General features: G+C 40.9%; 1 protein-coding gene across 3 annotated transcripts in view; it reads left to right on the top strand.

Annotated features, from left to right (window-relative positions):
• The first annotated feature begins 440 nt into the window (after window positions 1-440).
• Window positions 441-18,032, top strand: part of LOC115935014 (HLA class II histocompatibility antigen, DRB1 beta chain) — a 185,863-nt gene continuing 168,271 nt past the window's right edge. The window contains exons 1-6 of one of the 3 annotated variants that reach the window (XM_031012521.2): window positions 441-646; window positions 8,657-8,926; window positions 11,153-11,434; window positions 12,132-12,242; window positions 12,718-12,741; window positions 13,530-13,864. In XM_031012521.2, the coding sequence (XP_030868381.2) occupies window positions 547-646; window positions 8,657-8,926; window positions 11,153-11,434; window positions 12,132-12,242; window positions 12,718-12,741; window positions 13,530-13,543 (801 nt within the window). In that variant the 5' untranslated portion in view covers window positions 441-546 and the 3' untranslated portion in view covers window positions 13,544-13,864. Of the gene's footprint in view, window positions 647-8,617; window positions 8,927-11,152; window positions 11,435-12,131; window positions 12,243-12,717; window positions 12,742-13,529; window positions 13,865-18,032 lie in introns of those variants that run through there. The other 2 variants (XM_055390114.2, XM_055390116.2) reach the window with 2 other exon arrangements.

Raw genomic sequence — 18,032 nt, 5'->3', positions numbered from 1 at the left:
CAACTGTGAGACATGATGTAATTTTCACAAATCTACAACAGTAAGATATAGTGCAACAGGACCAGATTAAGGTCTCCTGGTTTGCAACCATGTCCCCTCCATCTCCTTTACTCCTGAACACACTCACACACTCACTCCTGCAAACAGTTCTCTTGTCAAGTGGGAAATGAATGCTCTTACAAGGCTCAAACTTGTGAACACATCACTGACCAGCACAGAGCTAAAATAATTGGGGCTAAAAATACCGCCCCAATTAAAGTGTTTTACATGCAACTGGTTCAAACCTTTCAAGTACTAAAAACAATCCTGTAAAGAAGGAAATTCTGTTTCAGAAGACGACCTTCATACAGCATCTCTGACCAGCAACTGATGATGCTATTGAACTCAGATGCTGATTGGTTCTCCAACACTAGATTACCCAATCCAGGAGCAAGGAAATCAGTAACTTACTCCCTGTAACTTGGAATGTGGGTGGAGGGGTTCATAGTTCTCCCTGAGTGAGACTTGCCTGCTGCTCTGGCCCCTGGTCCTGTCCTGTTCTCCAGCATGGTGTGTCTGAGGCTCCCTGGAGGCTCCTGCATGGCAGTTCTGACAGTGACACTGATGGTGCTGAGCTCCCCACTGGCTTTGGCTGGGGACACCAGACGTAAGTGCACATTGTGGGTGCTGAGCTACTATGGGGTGGGGAAAATAGGGAGTTGTGTTAACATTGTGCCCAGGCCAGGTGCCTTAAGAAATTGTGACGTATTTTTCAGAGATTGCCCATCTTTATCATATGGATCCCAAATAATTTCCCCACCACAAAAGGAGCTTGGCTACTTGCCCACTCCATGAGACTTGTGTAAGGGGCCTCCATACAGGTCATTTCTACTCAAATCTCCACCAATAAAACCTTTGCATCACATGTCCTCAGGGTCTTTAGAGGATTTGGAAATAAGGATGCTAAAATAAATTCCCCATACAGCACTTGCCTTTATTATGTTGACTTATGTCAGACAAAAGGAGGTTTTTTCTGAAAATTTTGCGGGAGTCAAGGGAATTTAAAGGGTCTCTCCTAAACGATACTGGGTTATGTCCTCCACAGGACCTGTGGTGTTGGCCCCTCTTCCTCATATGTGAGGATGGACCCAGTGGCCTCCCCATTATCTACTTTCTTTTCTTTCTGAACTCCAATGTTTATAAAGCCTGTACCCCTGTAGTGTGTGTAGGTTCTCTGACAGAAGTTATACTTAGTGCTCTGTCTTTCTTGTGGGGAAAAATCCCTGGAACTGAAGCTGAGATCGTTAGTACTTGGAGTCACCTTACAGATACAGAGCATTTATGAGGTATTCTTTGGTGCCTAAAGAACTTAAGGCATCCTCTGAAAACCTGGCCCAGGTTAGTGTTTATTATGAATCTCTTTTAACCTTTCTATACTTGTTTCTCCTACATCTCCTAAGTGCTCCAACTAGACATGACAGAAGAGATTTAACTAACGTAGTATGAGTTATATAAAATTCTATTTTTGTAAGTCAAAAATAATCAAATATCAGAAATTTAATAATGTTCAAACTATGTACTCTGTGTGGGGTTACCGAGACAATGTGGACATTGTTCACATCTCATAGGGCTGAAAGTCAATGAGCAAGTCCTGGGAACTCATTGTCTTACTGAGGTCTTGTCCTAAATTTCATAGGTTGACCCATCATGCCCTCGGCTTTCCTTAATTAGCCATGTCTGCTTACCTCTTCCTCCAGTTTCTCTCTTATTTTTCCCCAGCTATGTTGTTATCATTTCCAGAAATCTCTAAAGCTTGCACAGATCCTTAGCACTATGAGATCCATTGAAAGAGATAGTTTTTTTCTTTTTGAGATAGGGCCTGGCTCTGTCACCCAGGCTGTAGCTCAGTGGTGCGATCGAGGCTCACTGCAACCTCTGCCTCCCACGCTCAAGCAATCCTCCCTCCTCAGGCTCCAGAGTAGCTGAGAATACAGGCAGGCAACCACGCCCAGCTAATTTTTGTAATTTTGGTAGAAATGAGATTTTGCCATGTTGCCCAGGCTGGTCTTAAACTGCTGGACTCAAGCAATCCTCCTGCCTTGGCCTCCCAACATGCTAGGATTATAGATGTGAGCCACCGTGCCCAGGCAAAAAGAGATGACTCTCAATAAAAAAAGTCCTTTTTCTTAAATCACTGTTTCTTTATCTGTGAATTCTTCTTCCAACTAGAAGGAGGAGAAAGAAGTTTGCCTGTATTTCTCACCAGGAGGAGAAGGGGTCTAGTGTGACATCAGAATGAAAGAGTGCTGGAGTTTGAGCCCCTTCTTGCTTTCCAAGATCCCCACAGTGATCAGTTTCCATACCCTGGTTTATTCATGTAAACCACACTTATTTTTCTCAGCAGCTACTGTGTACTCAGCTCCATTCTAGGTTCAGATCATTCTGTTTGATTAAGACAGAGAGGGTCCCGACTCTCATGGAAGTTACACAACAATAGAGGAGACAGACACTAACCCAATAAGCATTTAACAAAGAATAAAATGTTAGAGAGTCATAGTGCACTGAAGAAAAGACAGCAGGTTTGTGAAGAAGAGAGACATGGATTCACCTACTTTAGTTCATATGTTTAGGGAGCTCTACCTGAGAAAGTGACATTCAGCTGAGACAACAAAATAAGTAGACAGTCATGAAGATCTAATGGACGAAAGCTCCAGGGAGACCAAATGAAGGGAAAGCCCTGGTGTGGGAAATTATGTGGAGAGAGAGAAAGAAGGCTAGAGGGGCTGATGTATAGAAAGTAAGGAAATGGAGAGGCAGAAGATGAGGTAGGACACAGAGAGAAAGTCAGGAGCCTCATCATTATAGGCTCTGATGTCCACGGTAAAAAATTTGAATTTTATTTTATTTATTTATTTATTTTATGTATTTATTTAATTTATTTATTTATTTATTTTTTGAGATGGAATCTCGCTTTGTTGCCCAGGCTGGAGTGCAGTGGCGCGATCTCAGCTCACTGCAAGCTCCACTTCCTGGGTTCATGCCATTCTCCTGCCTCAGCCTCCCTAGTAGCTGGGACTACAGGCACCCACCACCACGCCTAGCTAATTTTTAGTATTTTTAGTAGTGACGGCGTTTCGTCATGTTAGCCAGGGTGGTCTCCATCTCCTGACCTCGTGATCCACCTGCCTCGGCCTCCCAAAGTGCTGAGACTACAGGTGTGAGCCACCACGCCTGGCCTATTTTTTTTTTTTTTTTTTTTTGAGACGGAGTTTCGTTCTTGTTCCCCAGGCTGGAGTGCAATGGTGCAATCTCGGCTCACTGCAACCTTCGCCTCCCTGGTTCAAGTGATTCTCCTGCCTCAGCTTCCCAAGTATCTGAGATTACAGGCACCCACCACCATACCTGGCTAATTAATTTTTTTTTTTGTATTTTTAGTAGACATGGGGTATCACCATGTTGACCATGCTGGTCTCGAACTCCTGACCTCAGATAATCTGTCTGCCTTGGCCTCCCAAAGTGCTGGGATTACAGGCATGAGCCACCGCGGCCGGACTGAATTTTATTTAAATAGATACGAGAAGCTACTGTATGGTTACAAGGAGAGTCAATTTATATTCAATTTATTTTTATTTTATTTTATTTTTTTGGTGATGGGGTCTTGCTCTGTTGCCCAGGCTAGATTGTAGTGGCACAATCTCGGCTCACTGCAACCTCTGCCTTCTGGGTTCAGGTGATTCTCCTGACTCAGCCTCCAGAGTAGCTGGGACCACAGGTACATGCCACCACACCTGGCTAAGTTTTTGTATTTTTTAGTAGAGACAGGATTTCACCGTGTTAGCCAGGATGGGCTCTATCTCCTGACCTCGTGATCCACCCACCTTGGCCTCCCAAAGTGCAGGGATTACAGGCGTGAGCCACTGCCCCCGGCCTATATTCAATTTTTAAAACTAATTCTAGCTACTCTGTGGGGATTGGAATGTTGGGGTTCACAAGTGGTCAGGAAGACTATTTAGGAGCACAGCAGGGAATTCTCCAGCAAAAACAGGCTTGTGGCTTCATGGAGTGCATTAGTGATAAAGACGGTGAAAAAGATAAAGTGGACAGACTTGGCATGTATTTTTGCTTACCTTGTTAATGAATTACTGTAAAGGGGGTGGAACAATCAAGTTTATTCCTGAGGATTTTGTTTTGACAAATAAGTGGGTGGTAGTTTTGTTTATTGAGATAGGAAAAACTATGAGAGGAAATGATTTGAAGTGGGTGGTTGGAAATAAAAGTTTTGTTTAAATTTGAGATGATTTATTGACATTTATGTGGAGCAATCAGAAGGTCAATGGCATTTAAAAGACTCATGGTGAGGCTAGGGCTTCAAGTATTTATGTAGGCGGCATCAATACGTGTAGTGTGTTAAATTCCAGGGAGTGAAAGAGGATACATAGGGAGATGGATTGTGTGGAGAAAAAAGAACAGGGCACAGGCCAGCAAAGGGGGCTGAGAAAGAGCCCAGGGATGTTGGAGAAAAATCAAGAGAACATGATGCGTGTAAGTCAAGGAAAATAGATTTTTTTCAAGGAGAAGGGAGAGGCCAATTGTGGTGAGTACCACTAAGAGGAGGGGCAAGTGAGAACTTGACAGAGAAGCAAGTGCTGGGTTTGGTGGAGTTGATATTTGCAGTCAGTGGAGTATCCAGGGAGGAAACTGGATTGGACAATTTCAAGAGCGAGTAGAAGTGAGGATGAGGTTAAGGTTGACTGTTTTGAGTAGAGAGCTTCAGGGAAGGACTGCACTCTGGGTTCAGGGAGCCAGCTGGATCAAAAGGAAAAGGCTAAAGAGGCTGAAGAGAAGCAGGAGGACCTGTGAACCAGAGATGCTCAGTCATTATTAGCGAGGAAATACTAGAGAGCCCCTGTGTGCAGTGATGACTACTCATGCAAAACATCACGCAGCCAATATTTCACACAGCCAGTATTTCACACAGCTAATATTTATTATTGACATAGAATATACCAGTTATTACTCTAGGTCATGAGAATGGAGTGATAAATAAAATGAATCCGGTCGCCATCAGTATATGCCATGTAACATTTTGCAGTGACTGTGTACCAGGCCTGTGAATTTCAGTATGCAATTTCAATAATGATCCTTCTGTATCTGTGGTGTTTAAAAACATATACATCTCTGGAATCTAAAATTGAGAGGTTATAAGTAAAACCCAGTATTACAAATTGAGTGCTGGAAATCAGATTGCAGTTTAAATCTGAGCATATAGAAAGTCCCTTTCTTCTATGTCAGCAGATGCCTTTTGTGTGAGGTTTAGCTGGACTGCATTATTAGACATAAACCAGTGTTTCTGCCCTATGTTTTCAGAATGACAATTCTTTATGAAACTCATAGAAGAACAGAAGACAACTGCAAAATCATGATGAAGATAGTAATTGCTTTAGAATTAAGGAATACAAAAAATAATGTGAGCTGCAGTTATAGGGATCATAAAAGTTTAAATGGGAATGTATTTGAGTATGTGATCCACTAAGAAGAGTCATCATTTAATTTTACACTTAACAGTAATCCTGTGAGGATTACGCTATTATTAAATGCATTTGATAGATTACAAAAAGGCTTATGGCTGGTAAAAATTGACCGAAGTAGAAGAGGTCACCTTTTTATTCAGATTTTCTGATTGTAGAGTTTGAGAGTTTGTCCATCATTAGCGAGTAGTGACTATATTGTGTCTGAATTATTGACAGAATTTCTGATATTCATATGTACCAGGTTGTTTCTTAGAGTGGGGACAGAGATGCAAGGGCTGCTAGTTCCGATGTATTGGGGAAACTTTCATTCATTTTGCATTTATCATTTTAAAAGTTCTGTATGTCTATAATGGTCATGTGTTGAAGAACACAAGGAAGTATTAAATCACTCCTTCTTCTGAGGTTTGACTAGCAAGTTGGGCAAGAGTTACCAAATAAAATACATGTTCCTAGTGAAATCTGAATTTCAGATACACAACCATAATTTATTGAAAATCCAAATTTAACTGGGCATCCTCTGGTTTTATTTGCCACATCTGTCAACCCTAAGTGTGACACATGGACATGGATTACAGTGCTAGCCATGCAAGCCACGGTGACAGCAACTTCACACATGTTTATTTTTAACTTTCTCTGTAAGAAAGTGCTTAGATAATTTAGGGATAAAAAGATAGACATTGCTTGATCCAGGGTGCACACCTCTCTGCCATCATTTCTAAAGGGCAAAGGGAGATTTCTGCAGGTCTTGCTCACAGTCTGGGGAGCTGCTCATTTTTGTAAAGTGTCTGTATGAGAATGTCATTTTCTTGGTTTCCTCCTTTCTGAGGGGACTTGACTACAAAACCAAGAGTTCTGCCTCTGGCCAAGGCTGGAAATGTGATGCCTGCTAGTATTGTTGGGAGTGGGAGACTGAAAGAAATGAGTTAGTTGGGGCATTTAACGGGAATAAAATAGCTGTGGTTGTGATTCATTACTACAGATAATTAGTGGACCAGTGGCGGAGAAATTAAGAAAGAAGATGATGTGAACGATAAATGATATGATTAGTGACTGCTTGGTAAGGCAAGGAAATCATTAAATCTTGGTTCTCACCAAGTTCATTTTCTGAAAAGATAGCACTGCATTGGGACCAGAATTCTACAAAACCTTCTTTTTACATAGGACCAAGATTTTCAACAAATATTTTTCAATGCAATTCTCAGCTGCTCCATAACTAATAGTAGCTTGTTCAACACAGATTTTTTCAGATGGTTCACACCTGTGGTACTTACCCAGGGATGGTTCACCACCCCTCCCTTCCCTCTCATCATCGTTGGGGAACGGTGACAATGTTTGGAACAATTTTTGGTTGTCACAACAGGGGATTTTTCTGATATTTAATGAGTAGAAGCCAGGAACACTGCTAGAGAACCCACAATGTTCAGAACAGCCTCTGCCATCAACAAGGAATTATCTGGTCCAAAATGTCAATAGTGCTGGGGCTAAGAGCACTGGTTCACACTGTGCTCTTTCTGAAAATTCTAGACTCACATCTGTTATACACTCACCACACAGTTTAGTCTTTTATTTTTGCTTGTTTCATTATAAACAATTAGACAGTTGCATAAATTCAACCACTTTCTTGTTGAATCCATTTAGTCAATGCAAGCTCAATATTTTCATATTTATTTTTTGCCTTATGCAATATTTTTCAACATTTTCATGAGTTGTTGGTCATCACTATCTCCATTAACTTTCAACAACTTGCCCTTGTAAGTCACAAATAGGGATGCTGCTGAAATTATTTCTCACTAACATGCCTCAGATTTCTGTAGTGATTCTACATTTGATATTATTCACAATGTAAAATGCTTCTATTTATTCATTTCGCTTTTACCCAAGGATTATTTTTAAGTTATTTTTGTCATTTTCACACTTCAAACATAAAGATAAAAACATCAAAAATATAGTTTTACATATGTGCATATTTTCACACATATATGTATGTATATTTATATGTATGGAAACTACAGAAGCACATGTCACCAATAAGAGCTCTGAGACACCTTCGACCACTTACCCTTATCAGATGAGATTTGCCAGATGAGTTGTGGAAACAAGTTGTTTTAACTGAATATCTGAGTTTTGTGGATTTAGAAATGCAAAGGAAGGTTTGTGGACATTCACAGGGATCATGGTTTTATTCTCCTTAAAACTCTTCTATACTTTCCCATTGTCCTTAGTATAAATCCAAAATCCTAACACCACCCAAGAGGCTTTTCAATACCTGGCTCCTGTGATTTCTCCAGGCTAATCTTTTACCCTCCTTCCCCTCAGCCTCTCTGCTTAAGTGAACTTTGTTCTAGTTTCTTGAAGAAGTTCATCAGTTCAAGCTTTTGTACATGGGATTTCCTAAACCTGAAATGTGCCTCCCGTTTTGTCCAAACAGACACGGGCTCCACTCTGCCCCCTGGCTCACACCTGCTTAACCTGTCAAGTCACATCTGAACCGTCACTATTAAGAGGGTCTCTGGCACCCTAATGTAATTGAGATCATCGTATTATTCTCTGTTCTAGAACGCCACACTTCCGACATTTCTCATTCCTGTCTAAGCTCTTGTGTGTTTGATTTTTGGCCATCGCTTTCACTGCTCTTTAAGCTCCCGCAGCGGAGTGGAGAGGTCTGTTTTCCCTTATTTGGATTCCTAGAGGCAGCGCAGGCCTGGCACAAGGTCAGCACTAAGGAAGTGTTCACAGGATGAACGCGGTGGGTGCTGTTTAAGGAACCGGTAAACGTGTGGGATGAGAGAAGGAGCAGAGAGTGTCTTTGGGGTGGAGGCTCCCAGGAGGAGGCGGCGCGGGCTGCGGTGCGGGGCGGATCCTCCTCCAGCTCCTGCTTGGAGGTCTCCAGAACAGGCTGGAGGCAGGGAGGGGGGTCCCAAAAGCCTGGGGATCAGACGTGGTTTTCCCGCCTGGTCCCCCAGGCCCCCTTTCGCCTCAGGAAGACAGAGGAGGATCCCCTGGGCTGCAGGTGGTGGGCGTTGCGGGTGGGGCCGGTTAAGGTTCCCAGTGCCTGCACCCCACCCAGGGAGCCCCGGATGGTGGCGTCACTGTCAGTGTCTTCTCAGGAGGCCGCCTGTGTGACTGGATCGTTCGTGTCCCCACAGCACGTTTCTTGGAGTACTCTACGGGTGAGTGTTATTTCTTCAATGGGACGGAGAGGGTGCGGTTCCTGGACAGATACTTCTACAACCAAGAGGAGTACGTGCGCTTCGACAGCGACGTGGGGGAGTACCGGGCGGTGACGGAGCTGGGGCGGCCTGATGCCGAGTACTGGAACAGCCAGAAGGACATCCTGGAAGACAGGCGGGCCCTGGTGGACACCTATTGCAGACACAACTACGGGGTTGGGGAGAGCTTCACAGTGCAGCGGCGAGGTGAGCGCGGCGCGGGGCGGGGCCTGAGTCCCTGTGAGCTGGGAATCTGAGTGTGTGTGTGTGTGTGTGTGTGTGTGTGAGAGAGAGAGAGAGAGAGAGAGAGAGAGAGAGAGCGCCATCTGTGAGCATTTAGAATCCTCTCTATCCTGAGCAAGGAGTTCTGAGGGCACAGGTGTTTGTGTAGAGTGTGGTTTTGTCTGTGTCTGTGAGGCTGTTGTGGGAGGGGAGGCAGGAGGGGGCTGCTTCTTATTCTTGGAGGCCTCTGTGGGGAGGTGACAAGGGAGGTGGGTGCTGGGGGCTGGAGAGAGAGGTGACCTTGATTGTCTCGGGTCCTTAGAGAAGCAAGGAAGGGAAATGTAAGGTGTGTGTGGTTGGGGTGAAGGTTTAGGGGAGGAGAGCTGAGGGGTAAGGAAGGTTTGGGATAATGTGAGGAGGCCAGTTCCAGACTGTCCCTGGCACACACCCTTCATGTAATCTCTGAAATAAAAGTGTGTGCTGTTTGTTTGTAAAAGCATTAGATTAATTTCTAGGGGAATTGAGGAGACCTCTGAGGCATCTCTGAAGCCTCTTTAGGTCTAAATTTCTTGCTAGTTTTTTGTTTTTTTAGTGTGTATATTTTTACATAGTAGAAATGACTGTGAAACTAACTTTTTGAATTAAAGTTTTAACACAGTTACTGTATTATGATAATGCTAATAGTTTTCTAGTAGTTACATATTATTCTTTTATATATAGTAGTTGTGACACAACTTACCTCACTTTCCCCTTTGTTGACCTTTATTATGACATTCACCAAAAGTTGAAAATGTGTGTTTCTGGTTAATTTTTAATTTATATTTTTTTCATTTATAATTCTTTTGAATTATTTTGACCTATTTATTGGCCAGTTTTAATAACTGCTGTAAGAATTCCCTATTGTATTTGGTAGGTAATGGACAATGATCTACTGCCTAATATCTCGAGGGCTTAGTATTTTTCTCAGTGACTTTGTGGGTTCTTTGTACTGTGAGATTATTAACACTTTATTGATATTTGATTCAGCATTTGCTCCAGTTTGTGGTTTGTATGTTGATTTTGAAAATTCTTTTCCATGTTAAGAATTTGAACATTTTTATATAATAAAATATGTTGCAAAATTTTTATTAATGATTTACAATCCATCTTAAATCTGCCATTTTGTGGTATTGTTGTCTCCAGGTTTCTCCTTACTTCTAAAAAAAATTGCATTTATTGAGAGTCTGCTAGTGTTAGGGATTTTCCTGGGCATAAGCACCCCAAGTGACGAGTCCCAGACACTGCCTTAATCCAAATGTGATTCTGGAAAGAAAAATCATTTTACAATGATAGGCCTAATAATAATTAAGCTTGTGTTGCATGGGAGATGCATTGATCAGCTAAATGTAAATATAAGAACTTTCAAAACTAAAATGACGTTCCTTAATCCTTCTCTCTGCTTTATGACATGCTTTTCTGGGAAAGTAAAAATTTGGAGAATCATTTCTGTCTGTCCCACCTTCCCAGGGGCAGAACCATTTCTGTGGTGTTCTAAGGTGTGAGTGCATGGCGGTAGTATTCCTAAAAATTCATATTCGGTTTCGTCATGTACCCAACTCTGTCCTGTTATCTATCCACAATGTTTTAAATCATATTTTTCTGTCAAGGTGTACAAGGATGATAAATAGGTGCCAAGTGGAGCACCCAAGTGTGATGAGCCCTCTCACAGTGGAATGGAGTGTGAAGCTTTATGACCTCATAAATTGAAGGTTATCTTCAGTCATTGTTTTATATATTTTACATGCATTAATCCTCATATAATCCCAAGAGGTAAATTAGTATAATTATCCTACATTATAGGTGACAAAGTTGAGACACAGAAGAATCAAACTCTTAAGGCAGACCTTGGATTTGAACCAGGCAACCTGGCTCAGATATCAGTTTTAATTACTACACTCTGTACTTTCAAAGATTTGTAAACACTTTGACAATGCATGACAATTTCAAGCTATGAAGAAACAAACACAATTTTTCACAATATCTCTCAAATCTAATGGGTCCTCACTATCAAGATTAAATTCCAGGCTGATGACACTGTAAGGCCACATGGCCAGCTGTGCTGGAGGCCTGGTCAAGGTCAGAGCCTGGATTTGCAGAGAAGCAGACAAACAGCCAAACAAGGAGACTTACTCTGTCTCCGTGACTCATTCCTTCTACCTTTTTTTCTCCTAGTCCAACCTAAGGTGACTGTGTATCCTTCAAAGACCCAACTCCTGCAGCACCACAACCTCCTGGTCTGCTCTGTGAGTGGTTTCTATCCAGGCAGCATTGAAGTCAGGTGGTTCCGGAATGGCCAGGAAGAGAAGGCTGGGGTGGTGTCCACAGGCCTGATCCAGAATGGAGACTGGACCTTCCAGACCCTGGTGATGCTGGAAACAGTTCCTCGGAGTGGAGAGGTTTACACCTGCCAAGTGGAGCACCCAAGCGTGACAAGCCCTCTCACAGTGGAATGGAGTGAGCAGCTTTCTGACTTCATAAATTTTTCACCCACCAAGAAGGGGACTGTGCTAATCCCTGAGTGTCAGGTTTCTCCTCTCCCACATCCTATTTTCATTTGCTCCATGTTCTCATCTCCATCAGCACAGGTCACTGGGGGTAGCCCTGTAGGTGTTTCTAGAAACACCTGTACCTCCTGGAGAAGCAGTCTCGCCTGCCAGGCAGGAGAGGCTGTCCCTCTTTTGAACCTCCCCATGATGTCACAGGTCAGGGTCACCCACCCTCCCCGGGCTCCAGGCACTGCCTCTGGGTCTGAGACTGAGTTTCTGGTGCTGTTGATCTGAGTTATTTGTTGTGATCTGGGAAGAGGAGAAGTGTAGGGGCCTACCTGACATGAGGGGAGTCCAATCTCAGCTCTTTTATTAGTTCTGTCACTCTAGACAAACTACTTAGCCTCATTGAGTCTCAGGCTTTCTGTGGATCAGATGTTGAACTCATGCCTTACATCAAGGCTGTAATATTTGAATGAGTTTGATGTCGGAACCTTGTAACTGTTCAGTGTGATTTGAAATCCTTTTTTTCTCCCGAAATGGCTAGTTATTTTAGTTCTTGTGGGGCAGCCTTCTTCCCCATTTTCAAAGCTCTGAATCTTAGAGTCTCAATTAAAGAGGTTCAATTTGGAATAAGCATAACTAAACCTGGCTTCCTCTCTCAGAAGCACGGTCTGAATCTGGACAGAGCAAGATGCTGAGTGGAGTCGGGGGCTTTGTGCTGGGCCTGCTCTTCCTTGGGGCTGGGCTGTTCATCTACTTCAGGAATCAGAAAGGTGAGCAGCCTTTGGTAGCTGGCTCTCTCCATAGGCTTTTCTGGAGGAGGAAATATGGCTTTGCTGAGGTTAGTTCTCAGTATATGAGTGGCCCTGAATAAAGCCTTTCTTTCCCCAAACGGCTCTAATGTCCTGCTAATCCAGAAATCATCAGTGCGTGGTTACTATGTGAAAGCATAATAGCTTGTGGCCTGCAGAGACAAGAGGAAGGTTAACAAGTAGGGGTCCTTTGGTTTGAGATCTTGGAGCAGATTAAGGAAGAGCCACTAAGACTAATGGAATTACACTGGATCCTGTGACAGACACTTCACCCTTCATGGGTCACATGGTCTGTTTCTGCTCCTCTCTGCCCTGGCTGGTGTGGGTTGTGGTGACAGAGAACTCTCAGGTGGGAGATCTGGGGCTGGGACATTGTGTTGGAAGACAGATTTGCTTCCATAAGTTTTAAGTGTATATATTTTCCTCTTTTTCCCAGGACACTCTGGACTTCAGCCAACAGGTAATACCTTTTAATCCTCTTTTAGAAACAGATACGGTTTCCCTAGTGAGAGGTGAAGCCAGCTGGACTTCTGGGTCGGGTAGGGACTTGCAGAACTTTTCTGTCTTAGGAGAGGTTTCTAAATGCACCAATCAGTGCTCTGTAAAAACACACCAATTGGCACTCTGTGGCTAGATAGATGTTTGTAAAATGGACTAATCAGCACTCTGTAAAATGGAGCAATCCACACTCTGTAAAATGGACCAATCAATGCTCTTTAAAATGGACCAATCAGCAGGACATGGGCGGGGACAAATAAGGGAATACAAGCTGGCCACCCCAGCCAGCCTCAGCAACCCGCTCAGGTCGCCTTCCATGCTGTGGAAGCTTTGTTCTTTTGCTCTTCACAATAAATCTTGCTGTTGCTCACTCTTCGGGTGTGTGCCACCTTTAAGAGCTATAACACTCACTGCGAAGATTCGCGGCTTCATTCTTGAAGTCAGCGAAACCACGAACCCACCGGAAGGAACAAACTCTGGACACACTAGAATTGATGGTAGAGGTGATAAGGCATGAGACAGAAATAATAGGAAAGACTTTGGATCCAAATTTCTGATCAGGCAATTTACACCAAAACTCCTCCTCTCCACTTAGAAAAGGCCTGTGCTCTGTGGGACTATTGGCTCTGGGAGACTCAGGAACTTGTTTTTCTTCTTCCTGCAGTGCTCTCATCTGAGTCCTTGAAAGAGGGGAAAAGAAACTGTTAGTAGAGTCAGGTTGAAAACAACACTCTCCTCTGTCTTTTGCAGGATTCCTGAGCTGAAGTGCAGATGACTCATTCAAAGAAGAACTTTCTGCCCCAGCTTTGCAGGATGAAAAGCTTTCCCTCCTGGCAGTTATCCTTCCACGAGAGAGGGCTTTCTCAGGACCTGGTTGCTACTGGTTCAGCAACTGCAGAAAATGTCCTCCCTTGTGGCTTCCTCAGCTCCTGCCCTTGGCCTGAAGTCCCAGCATTGATGGCAGCGCCTCATCTTCAACTTTTGTGCTCCCCTTTGCCTAAACCCTATGGCCTCCTGTGCATCTGTACTCACCCTGTACCACAAACACATTACATTATTAAATGTTTCTCAAAGATGGAGTTAAATATCATCTGGTCCATTTGGCTCCGAAGACAAAAAATGAAAAGAAAAGAAAAAGGGAAGGAAGATTATTTCCCAATAGAATAATGATTTTCATGTATATGTCACGAGTATGTGAGGTAATGCATATGTAAAATAACTTGATTTAGACATTCCACACTATAGGCATATATCAAAACTTCATTCTGTACAATATAAATATACTATACAATTTTTACTTGTCAATCAAAAAAGTAATCCTAATGTTTAAAAAGGCGATGCATAAAAACTGAGAACAGACTATAACAACTGAAACAAACTTGGCAAACATGAGATGAGAAACCAGCTAGCAAGTCAATCAGAACTTTTTTTCACCCCGTCTACAATATTTTGTATTTATAACTGTAAATTAGTGTATAGTGTTTCACTCCAGAGACTTCAATAATATAGTGTTATCAAAGGACTTGTACAGATTTCAGAGAAAGACAAATTTAGAAGACGGAGGATTCTCTATTATGTGCTATCTGAGAGTCAGTATGAAATGTCAAATCCAAAAGTACATAATTTAGAGGTCTATTTCAAAGTAATCATTTGAGCATAGTTTCTCCACTGTCAGAGACGACTGTTATTTTATTTTCAATCAAATTAAAACTTGTTTTTATGCATATCTTATTTTTAGTTATATGTTGCTTGTACATAAGTAGCAGCACAATACGTACATATAAACCCTATGAGTATAAATCCTATAGAAATATATTAAGCTGATAATTATGTCTTTTCTGTTTGATCACAGAGTTGCAACAAAGAGGCCTCATTTCCTAAGTTGAGGAAATGATTTTCTCATTTTATATGAGACTCGTGGTGTGGAATTACAAGTTAGAACCAAAATGTGTGGAATGAGTATTTCAATGAAGATGTGTTCTGCTGCTAATAACAGGAAATTACATCTAGTGGCTTTATTTTTCTTTAACCCATTATCTCACATAGCCGATAGATCCAAGGCTGGGCATCTCCAGGGATGCTCAACCCAGCAGGCCAGTGTCATCACCAGTGATCCTGGAACTTCGTAGCTCATCTCTCTATCACACACAGCACGTCAGCTTTCCTGAGATGGTAGGGTGACCCATGCAGCAGCTTTAGGTTTGTTATTCATTCACAACAACTCCCAAAGGCAGGAAAAGGATACTCCTTTCTCCTGTGTGCCTTTATAAGGAGCAACTAAACTGTTTCCAGAGTGTTCCCAGTACCCACTTTCTTATACATTGGAATGACCGTGGGATCACACAGGCTCAGACAAGCCAGGATTCAACCTTTGTGGAGTGGGCCTGATGCACATGGGAAGAAAAGGAGCAAAATTTTATATTTTTAAAAAGAAAGAAATGGTGGATGGAGTAGCAGAGATTGATTTCATCATAGGGAAATGATAGATTGTGGTACTATCAGGTTGTAAGTATTTGAGTTAACTTCCACACGAAGGCCTATAGATTCCTGATAGGCACCCTCAATTCAGGGCTTTGGGTCTTTATATACATAGACACATACACACACACAAACACGCACACACGTATATATGTATATATAGGTGTATATATGTATATATAGGTGTATATACACACACACATATAGAGAGTATTAAATGTCAGCCATTAACTCAATTACAATCAAACAAAAAAGCAAACAATTGTTTTTAGAACTCAATTTATGCTGACATGTTATTTTATGAGGTAAATGTATTTTCCAGGGAAATTGAAAAAAAGTAGAATAAGGAATGACTAGCTCTATAAAGCTCTAAAACATACTATACATTTACTTTTAAAAATGCATTTGTAACTGCTTTTTTTAAATTAAATATGCTAGTAAGACAGAGTCTAGAATTAGAAACAGAGTTGAGATTTAGTTTCAGTTTTTGTAAGTTGTATTCCAAACTCATTTCTTTCACTAAATAAATCCTGGATAAATAAAACTTGAAACATAAAGAGAAAATATAAAATTCACAAGACAGATGTTATTTCTAATACTATCATCATCATTATAATTATGTTTGAAGACAAATAGACTTTCTAATTTCTTATGTGTTGCTGGTGGGAGTGTATGATTCTACAAATACCTGATAATTTGGCAATTTCTTAAAAAGTTTAACATATGTTTGCCCTATGACCCACCAATTTCACTCCTTGGAATCTACCTAAGAGAGAGAAAAACATATGTCCTCACAAAGATATGTGTTCAAGAGTTCAGAACAGCCTTAGCCGTAGTAGGCCCAAACTGAAAACAATCCAAATATCCATCAACTAGTAAACAGATAAACAAAATTCAACTACATCCAGGCAAGGCAATATCATTCAACAATAAAAGGGGACAAAACTAGACTTATCTGGCAGGGGAGACACCATGAACATGAGGATAGTTTTCCCAAGGCAAGTTTCAACCCTTGCACTCTAGATGATGAGATTACTTAATGGGTACAATGCATGTGATTTGGGTAATGGATACTGTAGAAACACTGACGTCACCACTATGCAATTTATGCATGTACCAAAACTACACTTGTACCTTATGCATTTACACAAATGAAAAAAGACAAAAAGAAGTGAAAACAAACAAAATGATGATACATACCACAAAACTTGTGAACTTCAATAATGTTAACTAAGTGAAGGAAATTGGATACAAAAGATTACATGTTGTATGATTTCATTTACTTGAAATATCTAGAAAAGGTAAATTTATGTACACAAAAGGCAGATCATTGGGTGCCTAGGGTTTGGGGTCTCAGTGGGACTTAACTATAAATAGAGAAATCTGGGACATGACAGAAATGTTCTAAAACTAGATTGTTGTGATAATTGCTCAAATCTGTTAATTTACTCAAATCATTAAATTTTACATATACAGTGAGTGAATTTTGTAGTATGAAAATTATGTTTCAGTAAATCTGTTAAAATAATTCTTTTTTAAAAAATAAGACTTCGTAAGCAAGACAAAATCCAGAAGACACAAATGAAAAAATATTTGAAGAAAATTACTGATTTCATTGCATGAAGAAAATAACAAAATTAAAAGAAGTATATGACGCTCAGGAAAAATTTTGATCACGTAAGGCAGACAATGGGCTAACTTTCTTATGAAAAATTGTTAACTAGTCCATAAATAAATTCATGGAAATGCCATAGACAATTGGGCAAAGGATATAGACTCACTATAGAAGAGAATATCCTAATAGTCGATAAATATAAATATTTGCTCAAACTCACCAATGAACAGAAAAATCCAAATTCGAACAGCAATGTAATAAACCAGTTCTCCTACTCCAAAATTAACAAGTACAATAGTTTGTTTTAAACTCAAGGATTTAGAAGATTCTAAGGGAATAGACTCATATTATTAGGATTTTGAGTTATGGCAGTGTAGTAGTATCTATTAAAACTCAAAATACAATTGTCACATGCTTGATGAAAGCAACAAAAATCCCATTCTAAACATCCATCTTAAAGAACAATCGTACATGAGCCCAAGGAGACATAAAATTGGTCGTTTGTTGAGCCACAGTTTGGAATAACAAAAACATTTCCAGATTCAAAAAGAAAAACTGATTAATTTGTCTTGATTATAAAAATTTTGTACATCCTAAAAACTATGCAGCATGTGAAGTGACAGCACACTGCCACTGCAGGATGACATTTGGTGCTGTGTGGGGCACTGTGAGCATATATTGGTGTAACCCTGTGAGTAGTTGGGATAATACAGTATTTCCACTCTGGATTGTTACAGTCTCGGTAAATTTTTCCTCATATGTCCATGATGACATATAAAAAATGTAACAGGGGAGAAAAGAAACACTCTCTACATTTAGATAGAAAAAAGGTAAACTGTGGTATAACCACAGAAAGCAATAATATTCAGGGCTTTAAGTAAATTATGTAGGACTATCAACATGGATTGGAAAAAAATCATAAACCATAATGCCAGTTAGGAGATGGAAAATTATGAGAATTGTCACTGTTACCATAAGAGCAAAAAGACATATAGACTAAACTAAATGGATAAACTGGAAAATAATCTTATTTTTAAAATTTTAACCAGCTGTGGATCAAAAAGTATAAAAATTCCAAATTCCAGAGATGAACAAATTCCACATATGCGAGCAGGGTCAAGTGTCCACTCTTATTCTTTGGTCCATCTACTGAATCTTAA

The sequence above is a fragment of the Gorilla gorilla genome, chromosome 5 (assembly GCF_029281585.2).
Source record: "Gorilla gorilla gorilla isolate KB3781 chromosome 5, NHGRI_mGorGor1-v2.1_pri, whole genome shotgun sequence".
Taxonomy (NCBI): domain Eukaryota; kingdom Metazoa; phylum Chordata; class Mammalia; order Primates; family Hominidae; genus Gorilla; species Gorilla gorilla.
This window is presented reverse-complemented; position numbering and strand designations above follow the sequence as displayed.